The sequence below is a fragment of the Chelonia mydas genome, chromosome 7, assembly GCF_015237465.2.
Source record: "Chelonia mydas isolate rCheMyd1 chromosome 7, rCheMyd1.pri.v2, whole genome shotgun sequence".
Lineage (NCBI taxonomy): Eukaryota > Metazoa > Chordata > Testudines > Cheloniidae > Chelonia > Chelonia mydas.
Window position 1 is genome coordinate 98,230,839 of NC_057853.1, and position 23,277 is coordinate 98,254,115.

At 37.6% G+C, this 23,277-nt stretch overlaps 1 protein-coding gene across 6 annotated transcripts in view; it reads left to right on the plus strand.

The window, feature by feature from the left end:
* Positions 1–23,277, plus strand: part of C7H10orf143 (chromosome 7 C10orf143 homolog) — a 58,961-nt gene that overhangs the window by 1,017 nt on the left and 34,667 nt on the right. For 2 of the 6 annotated variants that reach the window (XR_006292008.1, XM_043550442.1), the window contains exons 2-4: positions 6,944–7,055; positions 7,222–7,287; positions 13,262–13,339. Coding sequence is in view for 5 of the 6 variants with exons in the window: in XM_043550442.1 (XP_043406377.1) it covers positions 6,944–7,055; positions 7,222–7,287; positions 13,262–13,339 (256 nt within the window). In the remaining variant the exon portion in view is untranslated. Of the gene's footprint in view, positions 1–6,943; positions 7,109–7,221; positions 7,288–13,261; positions 19,940–23,277 lie in introns of those variants that run through there. The other 4 variants (XM_027819579.3, XM_037903839.2, XM_027819574.3 and 1 more) reach the window with 3 other exon arrangements.

Sequence of the window (23,277 nt, forward strand, 5' to 3'; positions counted from 1 at the left end):
TACATGTACAGTAATGGGTGTGTCCTCTAGAAATTAAATGAGTATTTGTGTTTATAATATAGTCTTGTTCTAATTGTTAGTTGTTGCTTAACCTTGAGTAGATACTGATATGAGAAAGAGATTAAAGGATTGTGGGCATTTTGCTCTCAAGACATTTGCAGGAGGAAAAATGGAAAAGTCTCATTCATTTTGTTGTAAATGAAGTTTTTCATTAAGTAAAAGTACTATGTGGTTTGAATGATCCATTAAAGTTAATTTGAGGCTTTCCTCCAAATGTAATAGGCTTTGGATAGGTTTCTTGTAAACTAAGAAGTTTCTAACAATTAAAAATGTAGTGTCTTAGGTTAAAATGAGTTGTGAACTTTCTGAGCTATGTGCCACTACCTCTTGGAATTTGAGTTTATTTGGCTGGAGTTTTGGCCGTTAGCCCCGTAGCGTTAGTACTGAAATATTACTGAACTCTCTAGAGGCCCAACCCTGTATAACCTTCCACACCAATGCTTTCACGCACATGTGAAAGTGTTTGCAGAATTTAGCCTAGCTGAAGTATTGATTTATTTGTTTATTGTTAGCAAAATTAAAGTTGTTAAAATTGAAAGAGAACTGCATGTACACTGATGGTTTGGTCAGACAAACACCAAGTGATGAGGATTTCACAACCTCCCTGGGAGGCCTGTTCCAGTGCTTAACTATTTTAATAGTTAGAAAGTACATTTTCCTCTATATATGCAAGATCTTGCTGACCTTTTCAATAAGAAAACTGGTAAGATCTGTCATGACCTCTGTCCTCCTCCTTTCCTATTACATACAGCCTACCCATCCACCACTTCAGGTTAGTGGAACCTATTCAATGCAGAAGCAAACATAAAATTAAGCTGGAGGCAAAAATTATATAAGGCATTATGACCCAAAGCCCAACAGCAACTTAATAGGCTCACTGAGAAAATCGTCATTAAGTAAAGAAACAGGACTAACAAACTGATAATTGCTGATTGGAGGAGTTCTGAACCTCTGCTCGTGTCCCAAAGTGTGCAGTCACAGGCAGCAGTCAGTATCGCACAACTCTGCTAAGGGATATACATATACATGAACATTGATAACCATTCTGTGGTGAAGCGAAAAAGCTATCAATAAATCACCATATCATATTGGTTAAGAACGGGCTGTCCCTCCCTCTGCAATACTGACTGAGCCAAGCAGACATTGCACCACTTAACACTGATTGTAAATCACCCAAGACATGGGCCTTGAGCGGGGAAAACTGTACCAGTTGAATCAGAATAGTGGCCCATAGCACCTGCCTGGAGCCCATACGTTGCCCATAACACTAGCTCATAAATATCCAGCAAATAAACCATCTGAGCCCTGTAGAATGGGAGGGCAGCACACAGGTCAGCCATGAAGACAACTGGGCTTGGGTATGTGTGACTCCCCTGGCTGTGTGGGCAATTAGGTCCCATAGTTCTCACAGTATGCTAGTCAACTGCACAATGGAAATGATACGTCATAACCAATTATTGCCTCTTGTACTAGAAATCCATGGGTTATGTCAAGCACCCATGTATCACTGGGAAGGCATGCTACCAGTATTAGAACAGTACACACAATTGTGCAGACCTGTAGCGCATTACTACCAAGCAGCCAGCATGCAATATTGCTTTCCACAACACTTCTCATGGTGGGAGGAACATGCTATGGTTCTTCTCCTCTTTCTTTTGGTAGTGAAAGTTAGGAGTAGTTAGCTAGGTTAATTTATATTGCAAATGAATGTCAGGATCCATGACTGCTCATCCGCCTAAACATGAGAGAATAATCTTTAGCCGTTAAGAAAAAGGACATAGTTTGACACGCAGACAAAGCATGTTGATGCAGATACATAGCACCCTACAGTCAGAGGAATGCAACAGGGCATACTGTAGAACAGTAACACTCAGACCTCAGTAATTCAGGAGCCAAATTAGCAATCAGCGTTACCCAAAGGACCACAGTAGTGTGAATTCATTATTTTATATATATATATAAAAATTATTCTCACAGCAAAATGACTGACCAAGCATTATTTTATCAGCTACAATTGGTTAATAACATAATAAAAGCATCCCAATTGGTTAATAATTAACTCACACAGTGTTTTAACATGAGAGAATAATCTTTAGCCGTTAAGAAAAAGGACATAGTTTGACACGCAGACAAAGCATGTTGATGCAGATACATAGCACCCTACAGTCAGAGGAATGCAACAGGGCATACTGTAGAACAGTAACACTCAGACCTCAGTAATTCAGGAGCCAAATTAGCAATCAGCGTTACCCAAAGGACCACAGTAGTGTGAATTCATTATTTTATATATATATATAAAAATTATTCTCACAGCAAAATGACTGACCAAGCATTATTTTATCAGCTACAATTGGTTAATAACATAATAAAAGCATCCCAATTGGTTAATAATTAACTCACACAGTGTTTTAATATCATGTGCTGCATAGAGCCACAGGAGATACATTAAAGAGCCACTTGCAGCTCACAAGCCTCAGTCTGAGTATCACTGCTGTAAAACAGAAGTCATCTTCCAAATTACCAGCTGCTACCTCACTAGCACACGTCCCCACATAAGTGCTCATACCATTTTGAGGCTTTCCTTCTTTATGAATCAAGACCCTGGGAAGAACAATTGATACAAGTATTGGCCAGACTTGTATCCCCCACTCAACCATCATTCACAGCTGCACCCACAAACCACGAACCATCCCGTATGTGTTACAGAAGCAGTTGTTAAACCCACAGCATAGGAACCAATGACAAGATGTGATCTGGCTACACATCCCCCAGTCCCAGGTTAACATCTGTCATAAGCCAAGAGTCATAGTGTATTAACCTACACATGACTATGGTGTACATTAAAACAGCTGCTTCCACAGTGCTAAAATATTTGGACGTGTGAAACCGTCTAGTCACTAAAACATACACTGAACAGGCACACAGACCATTTAGATACACACTCTCTGAAAATGTCCATAGGATGATATACTTTTGCAGCCAATGTTGCCCATGGTCAGCACAGAACTGATATGGAGTGCTATTAAGTGGTTCTACGTATATACTATTATTAGCCCTTACATGGCAGACACACATGCTTCTACTCACAAAGCTTTCCTCAGTATTTGTTCTGGCTTTGCAGCTTGTGATGTCCCATATATTTTAAAAGGGAATGTTGTATCCCATATAGTTATTTTCTGAGTGGGTAAGGTCGGTCTGTAGACAGTTTTACTTCTAAGGGTTTGTCTACACTGCCCATGTGGCAGCACTGCTGTGGCAGCACTATGACATAGACAGTGTAGATGCTTTATTGCCGGGGGGAGAGTTCTCCCAGCGATTTTAAAAAAAAAAATGAGGGGTGGTAGTTTTATCCCGGTGATAAAGTGCTGTCTATACTGGTGCTTTTCAGCACTAAAACTTTGTTGCTCAAATAGCCGCACTTTAGTTGGTATTCTGCCTTATTACCAGTTGGCAGTACTAACAGTATTCACTTGCTACTGTCCTACTTCTGAAATGTCTCACGAGGAGAGTCTGTTAGGAGTTTATTGTTGCATTCTCAGGATAAAAGTTTTAAGCTTGAGTGAGTTCATTTCTCTAACCAAATTCATTCCAAGAAGGTGTCTCTCACCTCCTAGCTTGTAAGCATTTTTCTTTATAGTGAGTGCCAGGGCATTCACTTCGGGGAAATTAACAGGAGCCTCAAGACAACTTGTGTTGGTGCTCATATGCTCTTACTCCATTGGTTGATGATGCCTGTTCGAGTGTGACATGAGCAAAAACCCATCTAGTTAGAGGCTAACCTTGTCCATCAGAGAAATACCATTTACAGGTAAGAAAGAAAAAAAAAAATCTGTTAGTGAACTCTTGCTTTCAAGCCCTGTCTGACTGTAAGTGAGTAGAATGCATAAGAGAAAAAGAACTTTTCTTTGTTCCTTTTTGGGGTTACATGTCCTGGCTCAGTCATTGTAGTTTGTCCATGTGTGGTAACAAATAAGTTAGAGAGACCATTTTTCAGAGATGAGATAAAATTATCCTCTCAGATCCACATGCCAGATCCCAACTTGCATATTCTGCTCTCTTTCCTGTGAGAGATCCTTGCATCTAGAAAGCAAATTACTAGACACAATCCGAAAGGAGAATTTTCCTCTGAAGGAGCAAATTAGTAGCCGCTCATGACTGCATCACAGGTGTTCTGTGAGCCAAGGAAGTGGAACCTGGTTTCTGTTTTAGACTTAAACTAATAGTAGAAGCCTTAAAATTACCCCTAGTATTAATGCTGGGAAACTGGTCTTGTTTTATAATTTGCAGAGCACTGTACATAGCTCTGCACTTTGTTTTTAAACAGCAAAACTCTTCCCTTTTAGGTTTCCTCTAGCATGGAATCTTTGGGCCTGACTGTGGCTATTAAATTGCTGCCAACAAAGGGTGTAGTGTGCATCTCTGTGGTTCAAGCAGGATCTTCTGGAGGCATCATTTTTGTGGCAGCCAGTACCCAGGGGAGCCCAGAGGAAACTCGGACACTGACATCTTTTCAAAGGGCATGGTGGGCATTCTGCTGCATAGGGGTAAAGGTGCCATAATGCTGTCCTCTCTGGAAAGGCTAGCACCACTTTGGATATTAGGCTTCCTCATTCTTTGTACTCTAACTGCAAAAAGCTAGTTGCTAGGTTCCTGTGCAGGGGGAAGATTCCTTTTGTCCTCTCTTCTCTCCCTCTTGTCTCTTCTTAGCCTCCCTCACACTCCTTTGCACATTATTCATCTATATGGTTCCCTTTTCCATATTTGGGTAATTCTTCCTATATATTATAGGGGCTTGACTTAAGATAGACCTCTAATTTTTGAGAAGTTTCTTATTAACTTTGTATTAATTTCCAGGTACTTTGACTTAAAGGTTAGCAAAGGGCTTAGCATTCTCTAAGACTGCACGTTGGGAGCCTGTTTTGTACATACTTGCTGTCATCCAGCTGGAACACAGGCTGAGATATACTATAAACAAAAGATAAAACAAAACAACTGCCAGTGTGGTTCTTAGTATATACAGGAGAAAAATGTTTGGCAAAGAGAGAACAAAAGAAAATAGGAATAAGCACTTGACATTGAAGCTTCTAAGATGTTATAAATCTTTCTGTTTGTTTGTGTGTGTGTGTGTGTATATATATATATTTAAAATTATAAGAAAGCAGTTGACAGTCTCTCAAAACCATCTGCAATTGCATTTAGCTCAGTTAATTTTTCATATTAGTTCTTGCACCACCTGTATCACCCTTTCATGATCAGTGTATTCTACAAAGCTAGGAAATAAACTTGTGGCAACTTCACCAGTACTCAAGGGGAAGAGAGATTTATCTGGAAACCTTCCTCTTTCTCCTCCAAACACTCACACATACTTTGCTCCTAAAAGGATAGGTTGGTGTGTATCTTCTCTGTAGAAGGATCTGTTCTTTTCTGTCTTTCCTAGGATAGAATGTGACCTTGTGTTTCTTGTCTTGAGCCCTGGACCCACATTGGATATAGTGCATAAAGCGATCATTAGATTGAGTTTACCATTCCTGGTAAATAAAGAGTCATTCTGATGTAATCTTGCCTAGTGGAAACTAGGCTTTCTGAACAGCTGACCTGTTGGGCCTTATTAATTGTAAACTTAATAGATCTTGAGTTATTTGGATTCTGTCCAAAGTCAGAATTGATTTATTGGTTTATTGTTCTTCTTCCCTGAGATGATGCTCTGCTTTCATATAATTTCAGTATAGTTTAGCCTTCTCTGCAGCCAACCTCTCTAGAAACTTCAAGTTCTCTTGGCATCAGTATGATAAGATTTTGTCAGCCAACTACTCTGTATGCTAAATTTCTCTCACTGATATTAAGTATCTTAAACCCAAAAAACAATACCTTGAATTTATTTTTGATAAGCCAAATTTCTTACGATGCATAGCAGTAAATCACTTTTTCCTTTTATCCTTCATTTCATACATCTTGTTAGTTACGTTGCTGTACTGATATACCATAGCCTTTAATAAAGGACAAATTCTACAACAACAAAGGGAAAAGGATGTTTTCCCAGTGGAGGGAAGCCTGGCTTTAGAGGACCTTCTCAGGCTATGTTATTATATTATTCACTTTCTTAGTACAATACATATTTTACTTTTTGATTTACCTCCCTTACAAATATGCTTTATTCCTCAGTAGTGTTCTTGTTTCAACTGTTCTCCACTGAGGTTCCTGGCGTATTGATCCATTTTATTTTTACATAACAGGATTTTTTATATATATATTCAAATTTTAAATTTAGTTTCCATGCTTCAGGAGCCTGGTTAGTTTGCTGGCAAGTCATCTCCTGCCTATGAAGTTCTTATGCTACTGGGAGAGAGAGAATATTTCACTCAGTATTCATTGTGAAGATTGACTCTGTCAATAGACAGTACTGGGATCTGCAAAGCAATCTATGCTAATGGGCCAATATGTAACACTGATCAATACTGGGGTACGGAGAGGAAAATGTAGATTATTGTACCATGATACCACATATTAAAATGTTGCTATTCCTAAAAACAAAGTTGGTTCAAAAAGATATTGGGGAAAATTTTCAAAGCTACGTTATTTAGAAGCCTAAGTCCTATTTTCAAAGGTAACTTAGAGATTCTGAATAAAGCATGAAAGTCAATGGGACTTAGGATCTGGAATGTCTAAGTCATTTTTGAAAATGGGACTTAGATGCTTTTGAAATTTTTACCCATCCTCATCTTGTTCTGTAAAGCCCCTCAATATAATCGGGCTATGGAAATTTTGCACACTTGAGAATTGAACTCAAGATTTTTATCTGTTACGGGTTTTCAGGATTTTCTTTTTTTAATTGCAGTGGACTGTGCTTTATGACGATAGGTAATATTGCTTTTTATTCTTTTAGAAACGAGTATGCAAGAGTTTAGAGCCCATTCCAAATGAGAGTGATTTTTGCCACCAATTAAATGAATGTGCTATGGATTACTGGACTATGGAGCTGGATTCTAAACAGAAAGGTACCACAGAACAATTTATTCCTCAGACCCCTAAGGAAAAGCCAAATTCAATGGTATGTTTATATCACCAACAATAACTATTTATTAGTAGAACATGTTTAAAATACATTTTATAATAAAATTGCAAATAATTGCTTTTTTTGAGTCTTGTATATGTTTTTGTTAGATTTTTCAAAATCATGGAAGCAAAGGTACTGCCCAGCCTTGCCCAAGATGTATTGCAGGAGAATCTGTAAGTATATTAACCTTCTTACTGTGACATAAAAGATAGACTTGTTCTTAAATATTAGATCCATAAAACATAAAGTTAATAAAAATCGCAGTTACATTTCTCAGGAATAAAGCATGTAAATAAAAAAGGCAGATTGATTTAGCTTTTCCGAGGTATGCTAGCAGAGTACAAACTAGTATGTTTCCAGCATCAAGTTGAAAATATAGAGATTGCAAACATATTTTTCAAATTCGCTCTAAAAAGCAGTTTACTGAAGTAACTGAATGCATTTTTAAGTAAAAATAATGCCTCATCTCCTCTTTTCCACTAGTATTTCTCATTAAGATAGTTAAGAAGAGAAGAGTAGAGTCCCTGAACATTTTATTCCGATTTTTAGTAGGTACCTGCTTACTATTTTTTAGATATTGTGCTGAGTATTCCAGTGATGGTGTGATGCTTTGGGGGTTCATACAGGCCAGTAAGGCATTCTGTCACCTCCTGCCCTGTAACCTTGGGTGCCTCTGTGCTATGCAGCTTTGGCTCAGAGTCCTGATGCCTGCAACATGCTCACAGCACCATGGTCTCCCCTGGCCGGCCCAGTTACTCCTTGCAGGATGACCCCCAAAACTCTTGCAGTTCAAGTCTCCCCAAAACCATTTCCCCTGCAGTGTCCGGTCCCTCTTACTGGATATTCACAGAGGTAACACCGAGTTCGCTGCCTCCAAAGAACCAATATGCGCAACAGCTCGTCAGGTCAGCTGGAGTTGTACCCAAAACCACCGTATTACCCAAACACAGATGGTGTGTAGTAAAACTAAGAATAAGTTTCTTAAGAAAGAGCATAGGTTTAAGTGATTTCAAGCAAGAGTGAAAGAGATATGAAAGGGTTACTAACAAAAAGATCATGCTCTCTAGTGTATAAAACTTAATTCTAGCAAAGTATAGCTTTGTCTAACAAGTTTCAGAGTGGTAGCCGTGTTAGTCTGTATCAGCAAAAAAAACGAGGAGTACTTGTGGCACCTTAGAGACTAAAAAATTTATTTGGGCATAAGCTTTCGTGGGCTAAAACCAACTTCATCGGATGCATGCAGTGGAAAATACAGTCGGAAGATATATATACACACACAGAGAACATGAAAAAATGAGTGTTGCCATACCAACTTTAAACGAGACTAATCAATTAAGGTGGGCTATTATCAGCAGGAGAAAAAAAAAACTTTTGTAGTGATAATCAGGAAATAAACTATTTCAAACAGTTAACAAGAAGGTGTGAGTAACATTAGGGGAAAAAATTAGAATGGGGAAATAGTTTTTACTTTGTGTAATGACCCATCCGCTCCCAGTCTTTATTCAAGCCTAATTTAATGGTGTCCAGTTTGCAAATTAATTCCAGTTCTGCAGTTTCTCATTGGAGTCTGTTTTTGAAGTTTTTTTTTTGTTGTTGAAGGATTCCGACTTTTAGGTCTGTAATTGAGTGACCAGCGAGGTTGAAGTGTTCTCTGACTGGTTTTTTAATGTTGTAAATCTTGACGTCTGATTTGTGTCCATTTATTTGTCTAACAGTTTTTTTTAACTCACACCAAGTTGTCAGCATTCTCCAGCCTGTTTAGCAGGACCCATCTTTCATGAATACAAAGCGCTGGCTTCTTTGTTCTCTCAGCTGATGGACACCCCAAAGTCTTTCAGCAGTTCCTTATGTCACCAAAGTTTCTTTGTCTTGGAGGTCAGGAAGCTCTCCGAGGGACTCTAAGGTGCTACAAGGACTCCTCGTTGTTTCAGCTTTCTGTGTCCACCAGGAAGCCTGTGCCATCTTAATTTTGCAGTCCCCTCTGATTTACAGTGCAAATGATCTTCCTGGAATCTGCATTGCAAATGAATAGCCCAGTTGTCCTTGTCTCTGGTCACACCTGGCTTGATTTGCAGTTGAGCCGAAGAGGTGTTTGCAGTTCTTCTTTGCCTGGGGGAAACTGTTTAGCCTCCTTTATCTGTTCACAGACTATGAAAAATATAAGATTTTAATTTTAAAAACAGCATTGTAACATGCATTTCACAGTGATATTAATGTCCAGTTTATTAGTTTTCAAATGATATTACAAGACACCTTTTAAATAAATATAGTAGAACCTCAGAGTTAGGAACACCAGAGTTAGAAACTGACTGGTCAACCACACAGCTCATTTCAACCAGAAGTATACAATCGGGCAGCAACAAAGAGAGACACAAAAAAGGCAAATACATATAGTACTATATTAAACATAAACTACTAAAAAAAATAAAGGCAAAGTTTAAAAAAATATTTGACAAGGTGAAGAAACTTTCTGTGCTTGTTTCATTTAAATTAAGATGGCTAAAAGCAGCATTTTTCTTGGCATAGTAAAGTTTCAAGTCAATATTCAGTTGTAAACTTTTGAAATATGAACCATAATGTTTTGTTCAGACTCATGAACATTTCAGAGTTACAAACAACCTCCATTCCCAATGTGTTCGTAACTCTGAGGTTCTACTGTATTATGACAACAGTGTGAGAAATTTACTGTTACATACGAGGGAGGCCCTAGCCATCTAGTATTGGACGCTCTTAGGGTCCTAGATGGGCAAAAGAGGAAGTGCTGTCTGTACAGTGTCTACCAGATCCCACAGAAGATTTACCATGCATTGGACATCCACACACAAAGCTTACAGGGAAGCCCCTAAAAATGCATTACTCTGAGAGTTACTGTTAAATTTTGTTTGCACCCTCTACTGTTGAATCCATCCAAGCAGAGTTCTGCAAGAGCAGCCAGTAGGAGAATGGGAGGGATAGGTGAATGAAGTCTCAGTCAATCTTGAGGAGAAGGTTGAACATCTAGGGCAGTGATACTCAGACTGAGGCTCGCAAATGGTTCTTTAATGTATCTCCTGCAGCTCTTTGCAGCACGTGATATTAAGACACTGTGTGATTTAACCAATCAGGATGCTTTTACTATGTTATTAACCAATTGCAGTTGATAAAATAATACTTGATCAGTCATTTTGCTGAGAGAATTATATATATAAACTAAATATTTCCCATCATACTGTTTATTTAAATATGAATAGACCATACTATAGTAAATGAAACAAACAATGAATTCACACTGCTGTGGCTATTTTGGGTAATGTTGATCGCTAACTTCTCACTTGAACCACTGAGGTTCACTGAGTATCACTGATCTAGGGTGAAATCCTAGACCCAGCTAAATCAATGGGCAAACTGCCGTTGACTTCAAGAGGGCTAGGATTCCATGCCTAAAGTCAAATGTTGCAACAAGCATCTCTTGTAAGGCATTGAGGGCCAGATTTTTAAAGGTATGTAGGCACCTAAAGGTGCATCAAATTCCTACTGGTATTTTCAAAAGCACATAGGTATCTAACTTCTGTTGATTTCAATGTGAGTTAAGCAAGTAGGCACCTTTAAAAATCCCAGTAGGCACCTCTGCATATCTGTAGACACCTAAATATATTTAAAAATCTGCCCTTGACTATCTTTCCCTCCCACTGAAGTCACTGAAAATTGAAGAATCTGTTCTATTAACTTGAATTATCAAGTTTTATAAGCTTTTGTTGTGAACGTATTGCCTATTCTTTCTCCACATGCAAACTGTAAAATGCATCTTTGGATCACAACCCAAATTGTTTTAGAATGTTACTTCCATTTTAGAGAAGTCACTCTTTGACCTCTAACTTTTTAAAATGGTTTTCAGAATTACAAGTGCCAGCATTAGTGTTAATAAGATTCTTCAGTTTTAATGTGAAACTAATTTTTGATGAATTACACAGTTGCAAATTAGTCCTGGAATACATTATACCCAGCTTTAGGTAATATTTGTGTATACTTCATAATTTCAAATAACTTAATTTCAAATAACATAATTTCTGTTTTGGCAGTAGTATTAGAAATGCAATAGTCTTGTGCCTCTCTTCATTAAATTTTACATCAGTAAATGTAAGAACAAATTTATGAGCCAAAAAAAACCCAAAAAACTTGCCAGGTAAAATTCAGCCCTTATGTAAGTGGTTGCATCTATGAAAGGCTAATACCATGGATGATCTGTTCATGTTGTTCTTAAATTTAGTGCATTCAGTAGACATATCTGATAGTGGAAAAGAGTTTTCTTTATCCCAGTCTCTTCTTATAGCTCTAGTTTTCCTATATAGGAACACCACAATTCCAAAACTAAAGATCTATTTCCCACCGTATATTTCAGCTTGCAAAACATAAGAATTTCAAATTATAGCTTTACGGGGCTTCTCTTTTGCTCTTCTAGGTAGGTTTGCCCACCCAAGAATGGATAAATACTTTTCCCAGTTAAAGCAGAACAATTTTAAAATGTCTGGATCAAGTGAAACTATGTCTTCAATGTGCCATGAGGCGATTAGGAACAAAAGCATTTGTCCATGCTTGATACAGGAGATCATATTGTCAGTGGAGGCAGAGGTCAAGGATTAAAATGTAATGGGGTTGACATGGATTACTTAAAGATCAGCATGTATAGACTCACTCATTACATTCTGTTTGACTAATCAGCTACTTCTGGCCAATATCATAAGAGAAGAAAATACACATATTTTGATCAATTGATCAGGAACCAAACTGGTACATTATTTTCATTCACAAAACAATTTTAAATTGCAGTGTATCAGACTACAGTATAAAGCCTAGCAAAGGTGTTATTAGCTCAGCTAACTAGTAACTTTCTGCAGAGATCAAATTTCACCTTAAAATATTTAAAGGCTTGTCATTCACAGAGATCCAATTTTGATACCTTTCAAAATAATTACCCTGGAAATAATACTCCAATATGGCTGTAACAAGGAGGAGGAGCCCAGATGTGGGAAGAGATAAAGCATGCCTCTATTGATTTTACAAGGAACAACATAAGATATGTTAAAGTCACATAAGAAGCTGTACATTCTACAGTTTATAGTGGAGTACAAATGAATTAAAGTAAAATATGGCAGCTAGATTGAAGTAAATCAGACACAAAGCCTAATGGGCTGAGACAACCCTTTTGTGGTTATTGGTGGGCCTTTTATAAGCATTGTGTTTTGCACTGGGAAATCCTGATTTTATGCAGTTTATGGGGAATGTAAAGAACTTGACTAACATCAGCAATTCCTGAGTGCTTCCACTTTTAAGTCTGCACTTAAAAGTGTAGAGAGGACAGGATTCAAGCTTAAACTGGTTAGCTAATATCGGAAGGGGCAAGGTAAAAATTACATTTAAATACTGTGCTATGAAAAATGCAACTGAATTAAACTAATACTAGGGGTGGAGTGAGGAGAAGTTTTTATTTCAGCAGTTTCTACTTTTAAGCATTCTCTGGATCAGAGTTTGAATGTAAGAGAAGCAAAGGGTGGGGGGGGGAATGCACAGGTGAAAAGTTTCCAATCTTGTTTGAATTACTTTAAAAAAAATCCTTTATATTAGGCTACACAGTGTGAGAGGGTCATTTTTGTTTGATCTGTGTGTAAAATATATACCCACAAATAGTTTATTTAATCATGTAAAAATGTATACATAAAAATGCACAAGATAATTTAAAATAAGTCCCCAGCCAGAAAATAAAACCTTATCCCATTTGGACTGTGCTAAATTCTTTTATATTTAATCAAAAGAGTATGATTTCTAACATGCTAACAGTTAACACCAATGGGATGTTAAAATTGTCAATATATTGTATGCAATTCTGTTGTATACTTTTTTGTATGCATAACATTTTAACCCAACATATGAAAGTCTTATCCAAAAGAGAACCATATTCCCAATAAAAATGACATTGAAAAACTTCCTTGATTATCCAGATGGATTCATTGTCCTCTATGTCATTCAGCTGCTCAAGGTATGATACTTTTAGTGGTACAGTGTATATTTCTCTTTGACCAAAGAGTTTCACTGCACAATGACAAAAATGCTGCATCAGTTTTAAATTAGGTTTTGTTTTGTTTTGTGACGTGTGAAACTTTGTCATTTCAGGGACACTTCAACCATATTATGGGCTTCTAGAAGAGGAGAGCCTGCAAAGCAGCAGTGTTCGATTTCTGTTTTTAAAACGTAAGAACATGCATGTGTAAACACCATACAGCTGGATTTCTGTACACACCCATTCAATTAATGTGGATCTAGATTTGTTATACATTATATAAGATTTTGTGCCTTATGTTGTATTTTTAATACAAAAATCCATATTCCTTTGTTTTTATAGTTTAAGAAGTTATTAGTGCAAATAACTTCCATCTTGATCCTTCCTTCCTACTCCCTCCCTGAGGCCCTTCACACAGGCTAGTGTTTCATTCAGACATAGGTGTTTTTAGTAATGGGTAAAGAAAGTCATGAAAGTAGGTCTGATTTTGCTTTGTTATAAGAGTTTAGTTAGCCCAGTGTCCAGTCCTGCAAACCCTTAGTTCTCTGGCTCCACTCTCTGTTCCTTTTGGGAACCAGTTGGGGCACTGGTAGTGACCATCCCTGTGCTCAGATGAGAATAGGGACTGCATTTGTGGCCTAGCTTTTTCTAGAAGTCTATACAGATTGACAAAGCAGAGGTTCTCTTTACACACCCACAGCCTCTGTACGCTTGCACAGAGGCCAATAACAATCTGGTCCTAAGCTTTCCATTGTTTGTTACTCACCAAAAACATATTCCCCCATCCATTTTAAGAACTTTCTACTTGTTTATAAATGAACACAGTTTTACACAGACACACCCATCTCTGAAAAAGAAATACTATTTTTGCAACATTCCAGCATGTGAAATTGAATGGTAGCACCTGTGCTATGCAGTTCCCTGCTCAAAGCTGCCAAGGACACAACCAGTTTGCCACTGCTTTACTTTAATAGGGAAGACTCACTTGCTTTCCAGTTGTTGGTTTGGTTGCTGCATCTTGGCCACTGCTGAAATTGTTTGAACATTATTTTAATCTCTATTTCTTGGCAGTATTCATTTATATTTCATTTTTATCATATGTATCATATTAAAGTTTTCAGGCATCCTAACATAGGGCTCGATAATGCTGTCAGAGTGAGGATGAGGGATGGGTGCACTGTCCCAGGGGTTGCTCTGGAAGGAATTCACTGGTGGAAGGTTCTGGAGCAGAGGAGGTATAGCCAGCGTATTGGGCACCTGCCTGGGAGACTGATGGCATATGGCCCAAACTCTTTCAACTCTCTTTTGCTGTGTCATACCCTAGAAGGTGCACACAGAGAGAAATCTCTGAGCTACAGTTGTACCTAACTGCTGCTCAAGGGAGGGCTTCCTTTAAGCAGCCAGTCAAATAGGTTAGCCCAAAACAAAGATTATGGGCCAGATCCTTCACTCTAGTTAACCTATGATCAGCACAGGGGCAGCAGGGCAGAGTTGGCATTAGAACAGTATTCTGCCTCCGCAGTTCTGGGAGCATCCAGGGACCAGTTCAACTCCCAGAGCATCTTAGGACTGCAGCCCTGAAGCTGCAAGTACACCAGGCTGGTAATAGCTCTCAAAGGGCTAGTATTCAGACAGGAATTGACAGGGCACAAGACATTCAAGCCAAGTCCCCTTCAAACCACTAGAATGCCTTTTGTGTTGGGTGGAGGTAGAAGGAGCACGTGGTGTAGGGCTGGCTGTTTCTTAAAAATATATGAATCTTAAATAAGTTGATACCACATTGATGGACACCGTCTAAAGAGCAAAGACAGACAGGCAATAAGCATGACTAGGTATGAGTTTCTCTGCAGTTATAGTACAAGTAGATGGTCGAAGGTACAAAGGCATCTGAAAGTTCAGTTATTGCACAATGACTCAAACGCTCTTTTGTTTTATTAAATAAGGTCTGGTCCACACCTAAAATTTATGTCAATCTAGCTAGATCACTCCAGGGGTGTGAAAAATTCTCACCCCTTAGAGATGTAGTTAAGCCTGTTTATGCCCCTGTGTAGAAACCACTAGGTCAATTAAAGAATTCTTCCATCAACCTGGCTGCTGCCTCTCAAGGGGTCGCCTCTCTACAACTATTGAAAAACCTATTACCTCACTGTAGCAAGCGTCTACACTTTTGTGCTACTGCAGCACAGCTGCAGCACGATAGCTGTGCCCCTACAGCACCTATAGTGTAGATGAGCCCTAAATGTAATCATGGGTATAACAATATATAACTAAAGAAAAGATCGGGCTAAAACAACATGTAACCAAAGAAGAGATGGGGCAAAAGCAGACTTGACTCTGCTCAGGAATGAGTTTGTGCCAGTACATATTATAGCAATAGTGTGTCACCAGTTTTAAAACATTGGAAGATACGTCTTTATGTATTATCAGTTTGGAGAGATGCTTATTTGTTAACAAAGATATGAATTCTTTCAGTGAATTATTGATAATGTACATGCATATTTCTTCTGTTTGGTCTAAACTGCTGAGCTTTAATTCTGTTATGAGATGTGGCAAAAAATGAGGGTCCAAGTATTGTTCATTGTGCCCTTCATAATTTTTATATCATGTTCCCACTAACTCTTCTCCCTTCAGGCTATACAATACTTGGTTTTTGTAATATCTCACCTTACAGAAATCACAAGGATTGGTCCCAGTCCTTGGTGGTATTACAGAGTGTTGATTAAGTTATACTAGTGTTTGATTATAATGGGTTTTTTATCACTGTTGCTGCACAGTGGGAAGGTATTTCATTATGTTATCCACAGTGACTCCCAAGACTTCATCCTTGGACTGTACTATACCTGTTGAGTCCAACAACAAGAGAATTTTAGACTGTTCTTACCACTTTTGCTTGTAACATGAGCATGGGCCTGTTTCACCATTGCCCTGCATCTTGTGTGGTCACTTACCCCAGAGCAGAAGAATAATATGCTAGCAAATCAGACTGGTAGCATTTTACATCTCTTTGCGCTGTCTCATCCTTTAGTGTTTCAGCGATAGTGTTTATTCATTTGAATAGACTTATATGTACTGAACATCTAAACGCTACAGTTCAGAAAGTAAATTGGATAAAATCATAAAAACTGTACACCAATTTCAGAATAGGTTGTCACAAAAATAGTTAATTTATAGTTATCTTTTGCACTGTATAGCAACAGTATGAGACTTCTTTATTTAGGAACAATACTTGGGCTGTCAATAGCCGTTAACTCATGCGATTAAATCAAATTAATTTTTAATTGTGACTAATCAGTTTTAATCGCATCATTAAACAGTAGAATACCAATTGACATTTATTAAATATTTTTGGATGTTTTTCTACATTTTTAAATATATTGATTTAAATTACAACACAGAATACAAAGTATACAGTGCTCACTTTATATTATTTTTATTACAAATATTTGCACTGTAAAATAACAAAAGAAATAGTATTTTTCAGTTCACCTCATACAAGTACCGTAATGCAATCTCTTTATTGTGAAAGTGCAACTTACAAATGTCTTGCAGATTTTTTTTGTTACATAACTGCACTCAAAAACAAAACAATGTAAAACTTGAGCGCCTACATGTCCACTCAGTCCTACTTATTCAACCAATTGCTAATACAAACAAGTTTGTTTAATTTTACGGGAGATATTGCTGCCCGTTCCGTATTTACAGTGTCACCTGAAAGTGAGAACAGGCATTCACCTAGCACGTCTGTAGCGAGCATTGCACGGTATTTACATGCCAGATATGCTAAACATTTGTATGCCCCTTCATGCTTCGGCCACCATTCCAGAGGACATGCTTCCATGCTGATGCCGCTCGTTAAAAAAAATAAATGTGTTAATTAAATTTTGACTGAACTGCTTGGGTGAGAATAGTATGTCTCCTGCTCTGTTTTACCCGCATTCTGCCATGTGTTTCATATTATAGCAGTCTCGGATGATGACCCAGCACACGTTCATTTTAAGAACCTTCACTGCAGATTTGAAAAAAACCCAAAGAAGGTACCAATGTAAGATTTCTAAAGATAGCTCCAAAATCTGAGAGGGATGAGGTGTGGATCATGCTTTCAGAAGCTTTAAAAGAGCAACACTCCAACATAGAAACTACAGAACCCAAGCCACCAAAAAAGAAAATCAGTCTTCTGCTGGTGGCATCTGACTCAGATGATGAAAGTGAACATGTGTGAGTCTGCACTGCTTTGGATCATTATCGAACAGAACCTGTCATCAGCATGGATACATGTCCTCTGGGATGGTGGTTGAAGCATGAATGGAACATATGAATCTTTAATGCATCTGGCATGTAAATATCTTGTGACGCTGGCTACAACAGTGCCATGCGAACGTCTGTTCTCACTTTCAGGTGACACTGTAAACAAGAAGCGGGCAGCATTATCTCCTGCAAATGTAAACAAACTTGTTTGTCTGAGTGACTGGCTGAATAAGAAGTAGGACTGAATGGACTTAAAGGCTCTAAAGTTTTACATTGTTTTATTTTTGAATGCAGTTATTGTTTGTACATAATTCTACATTTGTAAGTTCAACTTTCATGGTAAAGAGATTGCATTACAGTACTTGTATGAGGTGAATTGAAAAATACTATTTCTTTTGTTTTTTACAGCCCAAATATTTGTAATAAAAAATAAAGTGAGCGTTGTACACTGTGTTCTGTGTTGTAATTGAAATCAATATATTTTAAAATATAGAAAACATCCAAAAATATTTAAATAAATGGTATTCTACTATTGTTTAACTGCAATTAATTAATTAACTGCACGATTAGTCGCAATTATTTTTTTTAATCGCTTGACAGCCCTAAACAATACTATAAAACTGTTGGAAGAAAACGCTCACTTAGCTAAGTGATGACGATTATGAACTGATGTAATCTACTGTGCTTTAACAAATTAGAGAATGAAGTCCTTCCAGCCTATTTCAACCCTCACCTGCCACTGTGAGTTTGCAAATAGTATTAGGTAAACCAGTTGTCTCTACCAGTTCACATAATACATATGGTTGTTGTAAAGTACGGAATAGTTGTATAAAGCAGAATATAGTGTTCCCTTCTGTTCCTCAGAGAAAGACCCATTAAGAGAATTTCTGCTTAGACCTTGCCACACTTCTCCATGAATGAGGAATATCATTTTAACTTTCGCATTCCCACACTCTTACTTAATAAGCCAATTTTCTCTAGTCCTTTGAACACCATATGTTATTACTGTGCTTTAGTTCTGGATATCACCTAATTCTCTTGCTGCTTAAGTAAACCTTAAGACCTGAGATTACAATTTGCACTGAAATTATAGGTTATTTCAGATCTGCATTTTTAGTCATCTTGTAATTCTGATGCTTCCACCTTCTTTCATAGTCTGCAAAACAAACAGAAAAAATTGGTCAACCATTCCTCTGATGCTAATCGACAGTCTTGCTACTTTTGATTAGCATTGGTGGCTTTACTGTACATGAAGTAGGTCCTTCACTAATCAGTCTTATCAAAATTACTTCTCAGATTAATTCACATTGTGAAAGTATATTCATCCTAACTTCGTAATGGCATCTACTAACAATCCCCTTAATACTTTTTTTCTTAATGTAGTTTACAATAAAATATTGAAAAACTTCTGGGATGTAAAATTATAAGAGGAAGGTATGCAGCATATTTTTTAAAATCACAACAATCTAGGATCCACCAATCTGACAATCCACCCATTGTTTTGAACTTGTAGTGTACTGCACATGGCCAGAATCCCTAAAATTAATTTAGCCAGCCTACTTGTGTTTCTGGGGATGCTGCTAGATGCTGTTTAATAAAATACTTCTGTGTAGATTCAAATCCAACTTTAGGTATAGTGTCCATAACCATTTGTGAAACACCTAGTATAGTTAAGCATCACTTTCTGGGGCCCTATCATATTCCCAATGAATTCAATAGCAAACTCCCAATTGTTTCGTTGGGAGTAAGACATGGCCCTCAAGGTGTCCCTGATGTTCTTCCCTTGGCCTTTTCACAGGACAGTCACTGTTGTTCAGTATCAGATACCAACTTTTGCTGGTTCTTACTGGAAACAATGTAATTTCTCTTGATTTTCATGAACTAGAAAATATGTAAAATTCCATTGCAGAAATTGAGTGGGTGACTTTTCATTTCCATATCTGAAGCTTTAGGGCAACTCTGGGCTGCTTTGTAGTATGTTTACATGCTAAAATGGTTTTGAAATTTTTTTTCCCCCTAATGGAATATGGAATGTGTGTCTAAACAGGCCAGTATGAAAACCTTTTGAAAGAGAGATCTTTTAATATATTAAAGACATAACAATACTAATTTGTTTTAATGTATTGTATTTGTCATCCAGTTCCAGGCTTGCCATCGGTCAGAATGGTAAAGCTGTTGTAATGGGTACAGACAAATACAATACAGATTTGGCGAGGTAAGCATTCTTCAGCGAAGACTTGTTAAATCTGCACTAGAACCACAAAATTATTGTTTTGAGAGTTTTCCTTACCATATAATGTAGCACTGTGGTATTTTGATTTTATTGGTAATGTTATATACACTTTATATTTCCTAATGTTTATGCTTTTGTACACAAAATAACCTGTATGAGGTACATTTGAATGTGTATAGCAATACACAGACTTGTTTCCTGGTTTTAATCCAGATATAACTGATACAATCTAATATTTTTATCTGATCTTTTTTAACTTTGTATTTTGTAAATTGCTGTTCACAAAAGCAGTAAACACCATCTTGGCTTAAAAGTGTGAAAGTGACTGTTTTTCCTTCACATTCCCGTTCATAATCAAGTTACACTCTTCAGATGGTTGAAGTATGTAGATAAATGTACACCATTTTTATTTTGTACACCACTGTAGAGCCAGGTGCCGTTTCCCCATCCCGTGCCAGACAGTTCAATCCCTGGTCTAGTGTAATCACATATGAAACTACTAACATTTCAAAACAAACTCACTTCCCTCAAGCTCTGTTTTAGTAAAGTCCTGAACAGCATCACCTTGCCTACACTCTGGGTCAATGGTAAAAGAAAATGTCTCCAGTAAATATACATGAAGCCTTCCATCCTAACTTTCCCCTTACTCTTGGTTTCTTTCAGGACTCTTTCTAGACTGACACCAGTCTTTTAGTCCTCACCTCAAGCTTAATTGCTCAAGATGTTCTATAGTGCCTAGAGAGACCTACAACAGGTCTTCTCCTTCACCAACTGCCATTTTCTTCAGGTCTCCTCAGAGGAGAGACCACCAATCTGTTCGCTCCAGGTCTCTCATTACACAATGAAAGGGCTTTATATCCTGCCTCTTTCCCCATCATACATTGCTGCAAGTCCTAAAGGCCTTGGGAAATTACCAGTTCTAGAATGCCTTGTGCCTTGTTTCCATCCAAAGCAAAGTAGCAGCTGTCTTTGAACCCCTCTTTAGGATGCCAGCTCTATAGAGTTATAAATTAAACTGTAAATCATGTCTTATAAATGAGAAAATATTTTTTAAAAAAACCTGATGTATTGGCTTGCATTCATTCCAGTTCTGGTGCAGATTTCTTTTAAAAGGAGCCGTAAGAAAGGGAACATTAAAGGAATTACACTTTTCTGATTTTTACTATTTTAAAGTTATATCAGAGTATTATTTATTTGTATTATTGTAGTAACTAGGAGCCCTAATCATGGACCAGAATCCCACACTGCTGTACAAATGCAGAACAAAGTCCTGAAAACTCACATTCCTGAAAAAGGAATAATCGTACTTAAGAAGCTAATATTTGAAGCCAAGATGGGCGATACAAAGCCTGATTTTTCCCTGCTTTTCATCTTGTGTAGCCATTTACACCTGTGTACAGTGGGTGTAAAATACTGACATCAGTGCAAGTTAATCCTAGAAATGTAGGCGTGGAAGGGACGTTGATAGATCATCTAGTCCAGTCCTGACTCAATGCAGGGGACTAAGTATTATATAGACCATCCCTGACAGTTTGGTTTTGGGGGTGGTTTTGAGGATTGGATGAAGGATTCTGATTTGGTTGTGTTTTACATCCACTCTGCATGGATGAAAATTGACTACACACCATTCAAGATAAGAGAATCAGGCCTCTGCTACCGGCTTGATGTCTGATTTGAGCAAGTAAGAGGGGCTGATCCAATGTGAGAGTGAACATGAAAGGGCCAGGATAAGAATAATATATTTTTATGTTAAGATAGAGTTTACTCAAAAGGTTTCTTTTGTTTCTTGGGACAGGGGATAATTATCAACAAACTGTATTGGCACTCATATTTTACTTGGCTGGATGGTACTGGCCATTCATGAAACTGAGTCATCAAAACTTAGAGGCATTTTCATGGGCTTATCAATGCCAGCAGGTGAAACTCAGAAATGAATACAAAAAATTACAGTATATTTGAAACTTGAACAAGAGTCATGCTGTAAATTACCAAGCTGACCTTTTACATGCAAAACCAAAGCAAATCTAATGCTGATAACCCTATCACCATTTGGCAATACTGTAAGAAAACAATGTAATTGAAGTATTTGACCTATATTAAGTCACATTTCAGTAATTTTGGTTTTATGTTAATTTCAGATTTAAACGTAAAGTGCACTAATAGCAAGTCTAACATTAGGACTCATATCTTACCATTAGTCCATGTGGAACGCCCGCTGAAGTTAATGGGAATTTTGTATACAAACTATTGGCAGGATATACTCCTAATGAGTACAGTATCCTGAAGTTTGACGGATGCAGCAGGTATTATTTTACCAGTTATTTCTGAAAAGAAAACTCTAAAAATGTGTACCAGTTGCATTATAGGTGCTATTCATATGCTTAAGTACTTTGCTGAATCAGGGACCGAGTGAACATGCTCAGCCCATGAATTAATTTTTTTGTTTATATCACACTTGAACAAAAGCATAAGTGGCCAATGAAATCTCAAGAGTTTTGCGGCACCTGCTGAGGTGCCGAGGCACCTCAAGTATTTTCCAAGTCCCAATCTTGCTCTTTCACACAGTGAGTGAACTTTCCCAGCTTGTCTTCCCAGCTACTAAGGCCACCACAAAAAGGACACGTCTCTGTCAGACACATACAGCTAAAAATCAGAGAAGGAAAAGAACAAAAATCTCGTGATGAGGTTCTGCCATCCAGGGTTCTCCACATCTCCTTACCTAACATGTGAGGCTCTAGAGTGCCTACTATGGTCTCTGAGGCCAGTTTCTACAGGTCAAGGGAGTAGGTATGCCAAGGTAATACTAAAGGTCTAGCTTCCCTAGTTCTTTTTGCAATAGTCTTCAGGCCAGAAACAGTCCAAATGGAAAGCAACACATAAAAAGCCCGGTGAAGTTGTTGTTTTTTTTTGTTTTTTTTGTTTTTTTTTAAAGCAAGTGTTAAAGTTCCTTCCATCCTACCTGTTAAGGTCAAATTAGTTGTTACTGAAGTCACTACTGATGTTTGAGCCTAACCTAGTGTCAAAGCCTGTGTTGGTTTTTCTAGTCAACCTTAGATCTCCTCTGACTTGAATTTGTTAGAAGTCGCAGACTTTGTAGATATGCTGTTTCAGAATCTAGTATTGGAAAATAATATTCAAAAGGTGGATAGGAAAAGATCCAGTGTCTGACTTGTGTTAAGAGAACTTCCTGATTGAGATTTTCAAAGCAGTGCATCATCTTTAAGGGAAGACATGTGGCTAAATCCACTGCACTGCTTTGAAAATCTTAGCTCCCATGGTTATCTTCAGATGACAAATTGTTAAGAAGAGTGAAAAAAAAGTTTAACATGATTTTAAGAACTGCTTATACATCAGGCCAACACAATTGACACTAGCAAATCATCAGAGGTTATTTTCGCCCATTAAACTGAAGTTCAGAATATTTGAAGATCATTTGATGAGCAAGATCTCTTTAAAAATAAATAGAAAAATCGTCAAGATCATGAATCTATCAAGGGATTAATTAAAGCCCATGAAGAAATGTTCAAGAAAAGGTTTGCTCTCTGAGGTGCTTATTTTTCTTGTCTCAAAGACTTTCTCCTAGACTTGACTTTTTCTCCTGTTAAGCAGATCATCCAGATATAATTAATGTATTTCACATACACTGTTCAA